The sequence below is a fragment of the Pteronotus mesoamericanus genome, unplaced genomic scaffold (genome assembly GCF_021234165.1).
Source record: "Pteronotus mesoamericanus isolate MK-2021 breed Mesoamerican mustached bat unplaced genomic scaffold, CSHL_Meso_final scaffold_54, whole genome shotgun sequence".
Classification (NCBI taxonomy): Eukaryota; Metazoa; Chordata; class Mammalia; order Chiroptera; family Mormoopidae; genus Pteronotus; species Pteronotus mesoamericanus.
In genome coordinates, this window is record NW_026555321.1 from 5,470,511 (window position 1) to 5,486,172 (window position 15,662).

General features: G+C 47.0%; 2 protein-coding genes across 4 annotated transcripts in view; both read left to right on the plus strand.

Annotated features, from left to right (window-relative positions):
* Nucleotides 1-294: 294 nt before the first annotated feature.
* The window catches only part of GLB1 (galactosidase beta 1), an 82,437-nt gene continuing 67,069 nt past the window's right edge, over nt 295-15,662 (plus strand). Inside the window, exon 1 of the mRNA XM_054595363.1 lies at nt 295-453. Coding sequence (XP_054451338.1) covers nt 355-453 — 99 coding nt within the window. The 5' untranslated portion in view covers nt 295-354. The remainder of the gene's footprint in view (nt 454-15,662) is intronic.
* TMPPE (transmembrane protein with metallophosphoesterase domain) lies at nt 368-5,051 on the plus strand. Of its 3 annotated transcripts, none has more exons than XM_054595364.1 (2): nt 368-453; nt 2,539-5,051. In XM_054595364.1, exon 2 carries the CDS (start codon nt 2,648-2,650, stop codon nt 3,989-3,991), a length of 1,344 nt encoding a protein of 447 aa, XP_054451339.1. In that variant the 5' UTR covers nt 368-453; nt 2,539-2,647; the 3' UTR covers nt 3,992-5,051. The 3 variants fall into 3 exon arrangements, 2 of the variants coding, with proteins under 2 accessions (XP_054451339.1, XP_054451340.1); XM_054595365.1 differs by lacking the exon at nt 368-453 and adding an exon at nt 696-750; XR_008530968.1 differs by lacking the exons at nt 368-453; nt 2,539-5,051 and adding exons at nt 730-750; nt 2,072-2,526.

A 15,662-nucleotide genomic window follows, 5' to 3' on the forward strand; every position in this document is an offset into this window, starting at 1 on the left:
TGGTTTCAACTTCCCGCTTCTGTCCTCTGAGGCAGCCAGGGAGCAAGGAGGCCCATGTTGAAGTCCAACCCCCGGGCGCGTTATCAAGCTGCTGACAGCGGGGCCTCCTGATTGCCTTTGCAATGGTTCTGGCGGAGGCCGATAAGGAACCCGATAACGCTCTCCTGGAGTCACGAGGCCGCGCGTGGCCTCCAGGCTGGGCCGGCCCTTTCCCCGCCCTCAGGTCTGCTGTGGCGGGGCGGAGCCCGGGGCGGAGCAAGCTCCCGGGCAGCGGGCAGGACCCGCGAGGGGCGGTGCCAGGCCGCGGGTCCTCAGTCAAGTGACGCTGAGCGGCTGGCCGGGGCGCCGACTGCGATGGAGCGGAAGGGCTGGAGAGTGGATATGCCGGGGGTCGTTCGCATCCTCTCTCTGCTGCTGGTGTCCCTGCTGCTGGGCACTGCGCGCGGCTTGCGTGTAAGTCCACAGAGCCCCCGCGCGGGGACGCATCGTTAGGGGGGACAAGCTGGCGGAGGCCAAGGCTGTGGCTGCGGCCAACAGGGGTCCTGCAGGGCGCTGGGCCTGGGACTCGGGGGCGCAGCCCGGCAGCCGGGCAGCCTGCGGAGCGCAGGCAGTGGACTGGCCCTCCTGCCGGGGGCGGGCCGGGTAGGGCGCTCGTCCTTCCCGGTAGCCTGTCGCTTGTGTGTTCCGCTCCGGCCGCCGGTTCCGCTGGGACTTACGTCCTCAAAGGTGCCACGAGGGGGGTGAGGTGAGGTGAGGTGCACCCACACCCTTCCAGCTTTGCAGTTTTTCGGGAGGGGGAATTCCAGCCGGCGCGCATTATTGGAGGAAGCCTTGGGCTCTGGCTTGGGGCGCCCTCCCTTGCCCAGTGCGTGCTCTGCGGACCGCTCCGGAAAAAGGAAAATGGGGTCAGGGGAGGCCCCCGCAATGGCAACTTTGGGTTAATGTCCTCCGTGGAGTTCTCTTTTCAAACATCTTGCCTCTCCCCGCCGCTTCCTTTTATGGCTTGGGTTTTCCAGACCTTCAGGACGGTCCGGGCCGCGGGTGGCCGGGCGGCAGGTGGCAGCCGGAGCCGCTGGAGGGAGCCTGCAGCGGCGCGGCGGGGCGGGGTGGGGGCGCGCTTGGCGGGAGGGGAAGGACCGCAGGGAACTGAAACCGGCAGCTACCCCTCGGCCACGTTCAGCGAACCAACTTTGGTGCCTCCAGAGCCTGGGTGGGCTGAGGCTGGGGCACGTTTTAAGCAGAAGTGGTGAAATTTGGGCCGGTTGATTTGTAAAGCACACCCTCGCTTAGAAGCTTTAAACAGCTTACATTCAGATAAATGTGTAAGGGCAAAACCATACATTTATTTAAAGCGAGGTTAAGCATCTTAAGAATTTGGAAAACACCTGCTGAGAATATTTTTAATTTGAGGTTCCTCTTGGGGAACGCTCACCTCAAATAGAGTGTTTGCTAACCCCTGTGCACGGGGGCCTGTGGATCGTGTAGCCCAGATTTTTGACTAGGAGGGTTGGCGCGGCCCCCGGGCTCTAGCTGGCCCGCTGGGAGGACCGCGGGGAGCGGCGACAGAGACAGCCGGGCGCGGGTAAGACAGGTCTCGACGTTCAGGTGGCTGTGGGGAGGGAGAGACGCGGTGTGTGGCTGAGGAGCCGGTGGGCAGGGCAGTCCCCCTGGGCAATGGCTGCTCTTCATTGTGCAGCATCATTCGCCAGTGGGGTACCCTCCGACTGCCGTGCCAAGGCCCACCCAGGGAGGCCAGCTTCACCCCAGGAATTCCTTCCTGTCTAGTTTTCCTTCATGGGCCTCCAGCGGAGGGAAGCTACCAGCGAATGAGTTTTCTGTGATGTCCTTGTTGACGGGTACTTAGAACAGCGGTTCTCAAACTTTCACTGTCCTAGAACTTAAATTTTTAAATATTTATTAATTTATTTCAGAAATAATGAATCTAGTACATGTGAAGAAACTTATGGGGGTTTTTTTGGGGGGGCGGGCGGGTGGATAACAGTGTTTCTCCCCGAAATTTCGGGCAAAGTGTTGGTTTTCATGTTTGGAAATCTCATGTCTGTCTTAATAGATGACAGTCAGATCCTCCCAACTGCTTCTGCGTTTTGCGTTGCCATTGCATCTGTCACCTAGCCTCTGAAAAACTCCACTGCACACTCCTGAGAGAACGGGAAAGGAAAAGGCAGTTACGGCTTAGCATTCCTATGGAAGCAATTTTAACTAAATGGACCCCCTGAAGGTGTCTCCCCAGACCGCACTTTGAGAGCTGCTGATTTAGAATAACGTTTTTGTTCTCATAAAAGAAATTCCATGTGCATTGTGGAAAAACTTTAAATGTTCAGAAAACTGGAAAGAAGAAAATGAAAACTGCCCATTGTGTTAACAACCCAGTGTCGGTGTTGTTGAGAGTAGAATGTCGCCACTGACGCGCGGCCTGGATTCCAGGCAGGTGGGGCAGGTGTGAGTGGCCTTCAGGTTTTAAATGGGGACAAGAAAGCGCTAATATTCCACAAAGCTGATGCCGGTTCCTGGTTGCAGGCGGACCTGAGCTGGAACCCTCTCCTTGGCCATTGTCTTTTCTAAGGACCTCACCTTCCAGAGCCCAGCTGCACCGAACTGCCAGGGGACCCTCTTAGGAGCAGACGCAATGGTGATCTTCAGGCAGCTGCCCCTGGGCGTGAAGGCTGCCCTGGCCGCCGGCACTGTGTTCGTGTCCATGATAATCTCGCGCTCCTATCTGTCTGAGAGCCTTGAGCTGGGAGCCTGGCGTTGGCTGTTCCACCTGCAGCTCGCCCTGTTTGTCAACTCGCTCATGCTCATTGGCTCCGTCTACATCTGGCGTAGCACAGTCGGCAACCTGAGCCATTCCCCAGCCTCGGAGTCGGCCTGTTTTCAGCTTTGGAAGGTGGCTGTTGTGACGTTTCTGGCCCTGGCCCATTCCAGTTTCTTCACCATGATCTTTTTAGTGGCCGAGGAGCCCTACCTCTTCTCCCTGGCTGCCTACTCCTGCCTCGGGGCCTACGTCATCATGCTCTTCTTCCTCTGCACCCTCAGCGGCATGGAGCAGGCCTACCAGCTCTTGGCCTGGCGCAGTGGGCGGGTCGTGGGCAGCCTTGACAAGACGAGGAAGCTGGCCCTCCGGCCGGCCCTGGCGGTGGTGGTGACCGCTGTGCTCAGCATAGCCGGGCTTCTGAACGCCGCCCAGCCCCCGCTGGTAAAAACCGTGGCGGTGCCCATTCATCAGCTGCCCCCCTCCATGGACAACCTCAAGATTGTGCTCCTCTCAGACATTCACTTGGGCCCCACCGTGGGCAGGACCAAAATGGAGATGTTTGTAGGGATGGTGAACAAGCTGGAACCGGATGTCACGGTGATCGTGGGTGACCTCTTCGATTCAGAAGCCTCCATCCTCCGGACCGCCGTCGCTCCTTTGGGCCAGCTTCATTCACGCCTCGGTACCTACTTTGTCACAGGGAATCACGAATACTACACCTCAGACGTCAGCAACTGGTTCGCACTGCTGGAGTCCCTGAATGTCAAGCCCCTTCACAATGAGAACGTGAGGATTTCCGCCACAGGGGCCCAGCGTGCTGGCGGTGAGGGTGACGACTGGATCTGCTTGGCTGGGGTGGATGACATTGAAGCGGATATCCTGCACTACTCTGGCCACGGCATGGATCTCGAGAAGGCGCTAGGGGGCTGCCGCCCAGACCACGCTACCATCTTGCTAGCTCACCAGCCCCTGGCTGCCAAGAGAGCCCTTCAGACTCGGCCAGATATTAACCTGATCCTTTCTGGGCACACGCATGCTGGGCAAATCTTCCCCTTGAATGTGGCGGCCTATCTCCTGAACCCCTTCTTTGCTGGTCTCTACCAAGTGGCCCAAACCACATTTGTGTATGTCAGCCCAGGCACGGCCTACTACGGGATCCCCATGAGATTGGGTAGCAAGGCAGAGATTACAGAGCTCATCCTGCAGCGGGCTCTCTGAACCGGGCCCTGCCCCGAGGCCTCTTCATCGCCCTTGCCCTCCATCCTCCGTCCCTCTTCAGAGCAGGTTGCCTGTGTTACGCCCTCCCGCCTCGCCTGCCCAGCCCCACCCACACATGCTTGTCACAAGCCTCTCCTGAGCACTGATTTGTGATGGGGCTGCCTGGCAGGTTAACTCTGTAGATGACCAGTTGCGTTTTGATATGCATCTGTGAGGCCACTAAAGTCACATGCGTACGAACAGGCACCTGTTTTCCAGATGACGTGGAGTAAACCCTCCCTCTTTGCAGAGCTAGGAATACACCGAAACGTGGGGTTGCGAGGAAGGGATACCTCTAGAAAGCAGAGTAGGGGAGGAGCTCTGAGTGCTTTTTAAACCCTCTGTAGGACTGAGGCAGTTTCCAGGATCACTGATGTCGAGCTTTCTGGGCAAGAGGTATGTTGCTAGGTGATCTGGGAGAGCAGGCAAGACAGAGGCCCCTCTGGCTGCTGAAGACAAAGAATTTCTTTCCCCCCTTGGTTCTGTTGAGGGAATCGGCAAAGCCTGCTGGAACACAGAGCTCATCCTATTCCAGACCCTGAGTGATGCTGTTTTACTGCCTGTGCTCCTGGGCTTTGGGGATTGGGAGTGGGGTGGGAAGAAACAGCACCGTGGTAGGTGATGGTCATAGTGCCGCATGGGAATTCAGAGAGTGTCTGCCTCCTTCTATACAATAATTGGATGAGGTGATTAAGAACAGGCTACTTTTCCCTGTCTGGAGATGAGGAAACTGGGGCAAAGAGCTGTTTTCAGGGCATTAGTGACATGACACGTCATGTAGGAGATTCTGGGCTAGAAGTCACAGCTTCTGTTTCCCAAGAAAAGTGTTCTTTCCACTGTCTGGTGGCCAGTAGCTGTATCTGATTCCAAAAGTTACCAGATTTAAGAGAACAAAAAAAGGGCCTAGACCCTGCTGTTCTTTCAAAGTGGTTTGCTTGAGGCTGATTTCTGTGCACCTGTAACTACATGGGCCAGGGCCTGGAGGGGAGTGAGCTGGTTTCCCTGTGGGGGTCTGTTAACACTGGAGGAAGAGTTGGAGCCCTGGAGCCCCTCCCTCACTCTCTACGGGGGAGGGGGGTGTGGCGGGGGACGTGGGGGACAGTGGGAGAGGGGCGCTGCATGGGAGTGGCAGGCCTCTGTCCTCTGGCAGTGCCTCTTGGTCTTGCCTCCCGCTGGGCCCTGGCTGTGGAGTGCAGGACCCTCCTTCCTGCTGGACGGCTTCCAGCCCCCTGGCCTGACCTTATCAGAGCTGCCTTAGGGCTCTGGCCGCAGAATCATACAGCCGTCTCTGCTGGCCACTGGACCCATAAAATCTGGGCAGATGTTGCTGTGTCTGGAGTGACCTCACCTCTGTTGGTCCGGCCCTTGTGCCAGACTCAAGAGACCCTTTGGTCCTGGGGTAGCAATAAGCAGTCCTGTTAGGAAAGACCTCTCTGAGAAGACCTGGCTCAGCGTTGACGTTTTTGTGACTGGCAGTCTTTCTCTGACAGGGAACACAGACACCACGCTGTCGAGAAGTCACCCGGCTGCTCACTGGCCAGGCACTGTTGGGCAAATGACTTGACCTCACTGAGCCTCGGTCTCCCTCACCCTAAAAGGGAGATGTTACCATGTCTACCTCAACACTGTTTCGTGGGGGAGGGCACCAGGACATGGCGCATGAGTTGCACGTGGCACAGTCACAGTGGAAGCACTCAGTGTTGCTGCGTTGTAAACATCACATGGGGGCTCGCTACGGAACTGTGTTGGGCACAAGTGCCCAGGAATTTATAGAGCAGACAATCTGGAGCATGTGAGTGGGTCTCATGCCTCCTGCTGCCGGGCCCAGCGATTTGCTGGGGGGTTGCTTCCCTCTGCCTGTGTTAAGTCTCCTGTGCATGCGCTGCCTGGTGCATAATGGAATCCCAGGGGACCCTGAAGGCCACCTTGTTATGTCCAAAGTGTTGACAGCGGGCCTCCCAGTCCAGTGTGACCGATTCCTCTCTGTTAGGCACAGAACAGGTCCACCTTAAGTGTCCAGGGAATAGTCAGCAACACCTCCTCAGACTTGGCTTGTGTCCCATGACGTGGTGGGAGTTTCCCAGCAGAAACTTCTCCATTATGGCCCAGATGCGGCCCTGAAGGGCCACGCTCTTCACGGCACTCTCTGCACCTCTGTTCTTCACGCATTTACCTTCGTTTATGGCTGGAAGAGGTGGTGAGAAATATGTACTTGGAGCTTGAAAATTATTTCAGTTTCATTTAAGTTTCTTTAAAAAAATCTGTCAATGCAAGTGAAATCGAAATGCTTTTAAAAAATTAACAATGGCGTGTATAGTGTGATCCTGTTACTGTAAAATTTCAGCACATGAATCCCACTGTCTTCCATTCCAAACATCCATCCATGTTTTTTCCCTTTATTTTGTTTGTTTTGTTTGAAACTTTTTATTGAGAAAATTTTAAAAAATAATTCACAAAATGGAACAGCATCCTGAATCCCCACGTGCCAACACCCAGCTTCGATAGTTGTGAACATTCTGCTGTTCTCTGTCACTTGCCCCTGCCCCACACTCTTTTTTGGCTGGACTCTGTTAAGGCAAATCTTAGAAAATATGTAACCCCGAAATACTTCACTATGAATTTGTCCTAGGAAAGCATATACATAATGGTGTTATATCCAATGAAATTAATAGTCATTCTTTAATATCCTCTAATGTCTAGTCAGGGGGTTTGGGGGCTAGAAGCCAGGCCTTTTACCTCTCAATAAAAGTGTTTTTTCCACTGTCTGAGGATTAAGTAAGTGTATCTGTTGCAGGTGACTAACAGGATTCAAGTGCAATTTACTGTCTGAAGAGTTAGTATTCAGTTTTCCCTGATTATCTCAGTTGTCTTTGTTGTTTTTTTTTTTACTGTGTTAAAAAAAGCACATAGCGTAAAAAATTTATCATCTTAGTGACTTGTAAGTGTATAGTTCAGTCGCTTCACAATGTTGTGACACAGACCTCCAGAGCTTTTTTTGTCTTGCCAGTCTGACCCCACTCTGCACCCACTAAACAATAGCTCTTCCTTTCCCCTTCCCTCAACCCCTAATCACCACCATTTTACATTCTGTTTCCATGAATTTGACTCCTATGCGTACCTTACTGAAGCGGAATCACACATTGCTATTTTTGTGATGGCTTATTTCCCTGAGCATAATGTCCTCAGTATTCATCCATGTTGTCGTATGTGACAAGACTTCCTTTCTAAGGCTGAATAATACTTTGTTGTATGTATATATCACATTTTGTTTATTCACTTGTCCATCAGTGGGCATTTGGGTTGCTTCCACCTTTTTTTGTTTGTTTATTTATTGTGAATTGTGCTGCTATGAACATGGGAGTGGAAGTATCTCTTCAAGACACTGCTTTCTATTCTTTAGAATACATACCCAGCAGTCAGTTTTTTGAGGAACCGCCATACTGTTTTCCACAGTAGCTGAACCATTTTTGTATCTTACCAATAGTGCACAAGGGTTCTCGTTTCTCTGAGTTTTCACCAGAACTTGTTATCGTTTGTTTTTTGTTCGTAGTGTGAAGTTATAACTTACTGTGATTTGGATTTGTGGTCCTCTGATGATCAGTAATGTTGAGCATCTTTTCATATACTTCTTGGTCATTCATATGTCATCTTTGGAGAAATGTCTATTCAGATCTTTCCCCCTTTTTAAAAATCAGGTTATTTGACTTTTTGTGGTTGTAAGAGTTCTTTTTTATATTCAGTATATTAACCCCTGAGCAGATACATGATTTGCAGATATTTTCATCCTACTGCCCTTAATGGGCAGAAGTTTTTAAGGATGTCCTGTTTGTCTATTTTTTGCTTTTCCTGCCTCTGTTTTTGGTGTCATATTCAAGAAATCATTGCCAAGTCCAATATCATGAAGCTTATGATCCATTTTGAGTTAATTTTTATATATAATGTAAGGTAAGGGCCCAACTTCATTCTTCTGCATGTGAATATCTAGTTTTCCCAACCTCATTTGTTGAAGAGACTATTCTTTTGCCATTGAATGGTCTTGGCACCCTTATGCATATATGTGAGGGTTTATCTGTGGCCTTTAAAAAAACATTCTATTTATTTACTTTTAGAAAAGGAAGGAGAGGAAGAGAAACACTAATGTGTGGTTGTTTCTTGTGCATCCCCGACTGGAGACCCAGGCCACAACCCAGGCATGTGCCCTGACTGGGAATCGAACTGGCAACCCTTTGGTTCACAGGCCAGCACTCAATCCACTGAGTCACACCAGCCAGGGCTATTTATGGCTGTTTTATTCTATTCCATTGGTCTATTTGTCTTTATGCCAGTACCACAGTGTCAGTTTTATAATATATTTTGAAATAAGGAAGTGTGAGTTTTCCAACTTTGTTCTTTAAAAAATTGTTTAAGCTATTTTGGGTTCCTTAAAATTCCCTATGAATTATAGGATGAATTTTTTTATTCATGCAAAAAATGCCATTGGGATTTTGAAAGAGGTTGCACGAATCTGTAAATCACATTGGGTATTATGGGCATTTTAACAAAACTTGAGTCTCCCAATTCGTAAACATTGATTGTCTTTCCATTTATCTGTGTCGTCTTTGATTTCTTTCTTTCAACAATGTCTTGTAGTTCTTGGTGTAGAAGCCTTTTATCTCTTTGTATAGGTTTATTCCTAAGTATTTTATTCTTTTTGATGCTGTTATAAATGGAATAGTCGTCTTAATTTCCTTTACAGATTGTTCTTTGTCAACGTATAGAAACACAGCTAATTTTTGTATGTTGACTTTATATCCTCCAACTTTGCTGAATTCATTTATTATTCTAATAATTGCTTTTTTGGTGTGTAGAATTTTTAAGATCTTCTACATATAATATCATGTCATCTGTGAACAATGTTACTTTTTCCTTTCCAATTGAATGCCTTTTCTTTTCTTTTCTTGCCTAATTGCTCTGGCTTAGACTTCCAATACTGTGCTGAATAGAAATGGTGATGGCAAACTTCCTTGCCTTGTTCTTGATCATAGAAGAAAAGCCTCAGACTTTCAGCACTGAGTACGATGTTAGCTGTGGGCTTTCATTGAATGGCCTTTATTATGTTGCTGTAACTTCCTTCTATTCCTAGTTTGCTGTTCTATTATGAAAAGGTGTTGGATTCTGGCAAATCTCTTTCTGCCTCAGTTGAGATCATCATGTGGGTTTTGTTGTTGATTGTGCTAATATGGTGTATTACAGTGATTGAGTTTCATAGGTTGAACCATTCTTGCATTCTTGGAATAGATCTCACTTGGTCGTGGTGTATAATCCTTTTAATGTGTTGTTGAATTCATTTTGCTGGTATTTTATTGAGGATTTTTGCATCACTTATTATCAGAGTATTGGCCTGTACTTTTCTCGTTATGTCTTGTCAGGCTTTGGTATTAGGGTAATTTCGGCCTCATAGAATGAACTTAGAAGTGTTTTCTACTCTTCAGTTTTTTGGAAGAGTTTCAGGAGGATTGGTGTTAATTCTCCTTTAGATATTTGATAGAATTCTTTAACAAAGCCACCTGGTCCTGGGTTTTTCTTTGAGGATTTGCACCTACTGATTCAATGTTCTTACTGGTTATTGGTTTGTTCAGATTTTGTCTTTCTTCATGATTCAGTCTTGGTAGATTATGTGTTTCCAGGAATTTAACTAATGTCTTCAGGGTTGTCCAATTTGTTGGCATGCAATTGTTCATAGTATACTCTTACACTCCTATTTAGTTCTGTCATATCTGTTGTAATGTTTCCTCTTTCATTTCTAATTTTAATTGAGTGTTCTTTTATCCTTAGTTAATCTAGCTAAAGAATTGTCAATTTTGTTGATCTTAAAAAAAAAATCTCTTAGTTTCATTGATTTTTTTTTCTATTTTTCTGTTCTCTGTTTTATTGATCTCTGCTCTAATCTTTATTATTTCCTTCCTTCCACTGTTCTTGGGTATAGGTTCTCCCATGGTTTCTTGAGGAATTATATCTCTTTGCAGTTTTTTTGTTTGAATCAGAATTCAAAAACAAGGTCAACAAGATATATTTCTTAAGTCTCTCTAAGTTTATAAAACACCCTCCTTTTTTATTTTGTGTCATTTGTTTATTCATCTTGTCAGAATATTATATCTTAGAATTTCCTCCATTTTGGAGTTTTAGTGATGTTTAATGTGTTGTTTATTCCTCATAGTTTCTGTAGACTGGTAGAACTAGAGAGCTATTAAAGTTAGAAGTAGAGGCTGGATAGAATCAAGTTCAACTTTTTCCCTTTTTTGATAGGAAGACTTCATTTCATCAGTGATATAAAGATTGACCCATGGGTCCAGGGGTTAGCTTAATCCCTCCACTAGAAAATTCCTCATTGACTTTTTATTTAAGGTTTCAGCAGTCACTGAGGATTGTTGCTTAAACTTATCCACTTCCAATTGCAAAATGGTAATTTAACAAAAAAATAGTATGACACATTACATTCAGATTTTGGTAGACCAGTGTACTCAATAGGCTTTCTAAGAGTAATTAGCTGGTTTTCATATATTCAAGAGACAGTGGGATCTTCTTTCACTTTGGCTTTGCATTGTGAAGGAGTTTTTATGGCACTCAGAAATATAATCTTTCCCTCAGCCCCGAAAATAGTGATTTTTAATTTCATCATGCCTTCTGCATTTATTAGCTGTCATTCTTCTGCAAAGAACTCTCCTCATCAGTTGTTTGATTGCTCTGAAAAAGTCTATAGCAAAGGCAAAACAGACACTAGATTCTTCTCCTTTATTCATCAATTTTCTGATTAATGAGTTGTTGCCCCAGCATTCTCCAAGGATAACCAACAAGTTTACTCTGGGATGGGAGAGAGTATTATAAATTTGGTTATTTTTATATATTTGATGTGATTCAGTCCATTGAAGTGATACATCTTTTGATGCTTAAACTACCTAATTTTTGTCCAATTCTGTCATTTTATTGTGACCCTAAATAGTTTTTGATAGCTTTAGACTTATTTTGGACATACTCCCCCCCAACTTAGATGAAGTAATTTTTTGAAGGCTCCTGGGTCTTTTTAGTGGGTAATACTTAGAGACTGTAATTTAAGTGACAGGGGATCTAACTGCTACTGGCTGGTGTGAATTCTAAGCTGTGCCAGTGGATATTGCTAAAAAATATCCACTTTTTTTTTCAGAAAAAGAAAAGTTTATAGTAATATTTACAATTCAGGTGGAAGATTGTAGACTTTTTAAAAAATAGAATTTTTTTAGAGCAGTTTTATGTTCACAGCAAAATTCAGTAGAAGGTACAAAAGTTCCCCCCATATCTCTGATGACAGGGTTTTTACTTGACTTTCTTTGATTTTGTTTCTTTCTCTTTTACACTGAAAGTTTTGGTTCCTAACAACCCAATTCAATTACTTAATTACTTTAATCTACTATATATGTTATAGATTCAAAATAGTAATAAAATATTAGTACTAAGATGAAATCTACTGAAAGGTTGGTTGGTTTGTGTGTTTTACCTAAATGCAGTTTAAGGTGTATTTTTATCCTTAGGCAAAATATAGTCATTTCAGATTCACTTGAAGTGATTCTTTCGTGATGTATTTTTATTCTTAGGCAAAATATAGTCAACATACTACTTTAGGTTCACTTCAAGTGATTCCTCTGTGTGAAGTTAGGTTTGTTTTTAACTTTTAAGAACTAATTTATATTTTAAAAATTTATTTAAAAAGAAAAAGTGTGCACTTTTCTCTGAGACGAAGGGGCAGAATTAAATCTGTAAATGTCTGTGAGTCCTGGAGGACTGGGAACTGGTCCCAACAGGGCTCACTTCTCCTCCATTTTGCCATTTCCCCTCCTTTTTCATTGTAATTTACACTCTATGCACAGTCTTTCAGGATGCTGAACAAAATCTTTGCAGAACAAGATAGGCCTAAGTACCGTATTTTGCCTTGTATATAGTGTGCACATTTTTGCCCACATTTTTGAGGGAAAAATAAGGATGCACACTATACATGAATAGTACTAATTCTGTATCTATATAAAAGTTTTTAATTCTTTTATTTCTGTTTGTTAAAAGTATAACTCTAGAAAACGATAACGCTGCCCATATGCAAAATAATATCCTGGAATACAATAATTGGTTTTGTTTCTAAATATAAATAAAAAATTGAATGAAAAAATTAAAACAAAAGCTTTTTTTTCCCCTTAAAGTTTTGGTCAGAAACGGGTGCACATTAGACACGGCAAAATATGGTCAATAAACAAAAATATGCTTAAACACTAGCAGCTCACCTGCAAATTTCTCCAGGTCCATATTCATTCTCACCATTCTCTGGTGGTTTTGCTTCTGCATCCTGTCTGATGTTAAAGGTGTTTCCGTGACATTTCATACTGGAAAAATTCATAGATCTGGCATAATTCACATTTGTTTTATAGTTGTCTGAAATAGTCCTTCTCTTTCTCTTTGCTCTGTGGACTGTGGGTAAGTCCATGGTGTATAAAGACTAGTCTGCCCCATGTTCTCTCCTTCCCATAACCAATCTCCCCTCATCCCTAGAGGCTTGGGTCTCTGCCACCTTGGACCTGAACAGCTTACATCAGAAATTATTCTGGTTCTTGGGTCTCTAGCGTGAGTTGAAAGGGCGTATAGAGTGTTGGGCATGGAGACCCATTGAGTAAGTACTTACCACAGTTACATGGAGAGACTTGGAAGACAACATCTTCACATGATCAGCATGACCCATGTATAAGCTGTGATATAACTAAACTTTCATTTCTTTATTCTAGCTGAGGAATGTGCACAAGTAAAGCAAATATAATTGTTGTTTTTCCTGAAAATTAGGAAACTTGGGGAATGTTCATATTACCTGGTAATGTAATTATCAGTGTTACATTCAATGTTTTTTTTTAATTGCTTATTTACCACTGAAAGAATCTAAACAATAAACAACTTTAAAAATGTTACGTTGAACAGTATTAAATCCCTGATGTAGATTTGGTCTGAGGATATTTTGATTATATTTCTGTGGGTTTTTTTTCCCTCCAGCAATCTATGTATTATGTACACGGGGAACTTTGGGAAGGTGCGGTCCTGGCCTGTCTTGGATCGATTTTCTTTTATTGATATGCGGCTGCTGTGACCTCACGCATTGTAAGGACTTATGCTACCACACCCCTGCAAGTGTGAAATAAAGCTGGCTCTTCAGCGTTTCGTCCGAGTGCCAATTAATTTAGAAGGGCTGGTATCTGCACACAGGGCAGACTTTGCATTCTTTTCATTGGGGGGGAAGAGACTTGGAAGGCAACCTTTCCTCCTTCCTCCTCCCCCACATTTCTTGATTTCTTGTGAGACTTCTTACGGCTCCCCAGCTCCAAATAGCATGGTGTCATTTACATCTCAGATCAGAGGGCCAGCCCATGGCCTGTCCTCACAGTCAAAGTCTCTCATGGGAAAAAGTGGTACAGTTAGTAGGGCCCCGGGGCAAGAGCGAATGTGCACTGCTGTCCTGCCAGCTTAACAACAAACTGCTTTTTGATCCTTTTTATTGATAATTTTGAAAAGATCAGAACATTGGCCACAAACCAAATGCCAAAGGCTGTGTCAGTCCATCCAGTTACCCCATATCCACAGGGTGCTGCCCCTGGGGCGACTTCTTGGTTAAATAAGTAGGTGGCCACCCTCATCTGCCACAGTCTGTCTGCTCTTCACGGGGGCTCGCAGGTCGTTGGGGCGGGGGTACGGTGGGGACGGCCTGTGAGTCTTGGTGGAGGACGCACTCTGTCTGCAACTTCAGGAGGAGTTGTGGCCTTGCTTCCGATTCCTCTTGAGATGGGGCCCATTTCCGGGACTTCCCTTGGCCCTTCCCTCCATGATGGCTCTTACTCACGGTGAGGGTCCTGGGGGTTGTTAGGTACAACCATCCCAACCGGCACCCAGGGCCAGTAAAATAACCATAAGGTAGGTCCTCTGATGTGTTGGACCCACTGTGAGAAAGAGTTGGGCCAAGGCTCCCTTTTCCCCTGTCCTCCCAAAGAGCAGTCAGGGAGAGCGATGGCATCTCAGGTCTTCTGGAATCAGTGACAGCCCAGAGCGTATGCCACTTTCCTGAGGACACACACACCGTAAGTGGGAAGGATCGGGGAACTATTGCGTGTACAGTCCTTGAGTGGGCATTGCAAGGCCCTCCCCCAGGGGTCCAGCCAACCTCCTGGTCCGTCAGTTGGCGGCTTGTCGGAGAGCCGCCTCAGAGCTGGCAACCAGAGGAAGGGACCCATTTGCCAGTTGCTATGGCCGACAATCAGCCTTTTGTTCGGGAGTTCTTCATTTGTTTTTTTTGTTTGTTTGTTTGACACGTCAAGCAACACCCTTGCTGGTTGCCCAACCGTATCACCCTCTAGGAACACTATGGTGTATGAGCCATGGCTGAAGATCGCTGTGAGTCGGCGGCCGCTCTGGCCTTGCTGGTCACTGTGATCATTATAGCCACCTGCTTCTGATGGCCAAGCTGTCCCTCTTTGTCCAAATCCCATCATACCCAGTGACACTAGCGGGGAGCCCAGGACCACAGCAGCATCTCCTGTCACCGTTCTACAGAGGACAGCACCCTCACTGGGCTTCTCCGAGAGCCTGGGCTCCTCCTCTCGGCTGCATTCCTCCCAGAAGGGAAGGGCGGCCTGGCCAATACAGTCAGATGGTGGGGTGTCGGGGCACCATTTTTACGTCCCCACCTCTGCGAGCCATCTCACACCGTCCTCAGGATGCCAGTGCAGCCTTGGCATCTCCAGCTCATTTCCTGTCGGCCTGTCTCGCCTCCAGGTTCCGAGGAGCCACGCCAACAGCACGGGGCGGGGTAAAGGTGTTGTACCGGGATGCCAACTCACATGCCAGGGAGAGTGCGCTATGTCAGCAAACTCGCCTCTGTCCGGCCTCATGTTCCGGCCCCTCGGGATGCGCGGCCCACTGTTCCGCGTGATTAAGCCCTGAGCCTTGCTTTTCCAGAAGGAGATGTGGGTCTCTGGTCATTGCCATGGAAGCCTCACGTTCACAGACTGCTCTGAGTGGATGGATATCTCTTTCTTCCAGGCGTCCAAGTCTGTTACAAAAGCCAGGCAACCTCGCAGTCCTTACAACTACCAGTAACACTCCCTCCCAGGCCCCATTCCAGGCGTAGAGCTAATGTAGATGCCACCCCTCCCTTTCTGCCAGCCCTTATCTCCTCCCAGGTGAGGGCCTTAGCTTTGGTATGCGGAGCCATGCCTGGTCACCGCCCACTTAGCGCCAGCTGCAGGGTTCTTGTTGCTGTTTGACATATCTGAGAAATCCGGGTGCAGACTCACATCCTGAGGATCTGCTGTGTGGGCCCGTCCTGGTACCAATTGTCATCATCTGGAAACATAACACGGAACAGGGCTCAGGTGCAGGTGGCCCGAGGAGTGATTGCAGAGGGCAGAAACGAGGGACAGGTGGAAAGAAGCAAAAGCAACGGCCAGGATTCTGCCCGGGTCTTCTGGAAAGTATACAGGTGTCTCCAGGATTGTCTGCGTAAATGAGGAGAATGCAGTTATTCGGTCCCACTGGTTGAAGACTGTCCCCAAGGTCATGGACTCGCAGTGCTCCTGGGCTCCTGGGAGAGCGAGGT

Excerpts from the sequence above, each read along its gene's own strand:
- TMPPE (XM_054595364.1), top strand. The coding sequence starts at position 2,648 with ATGGTGATCTTCAGGCAGCTGCCCCTGGGCGTGAAGGCTGCCCTGGCC.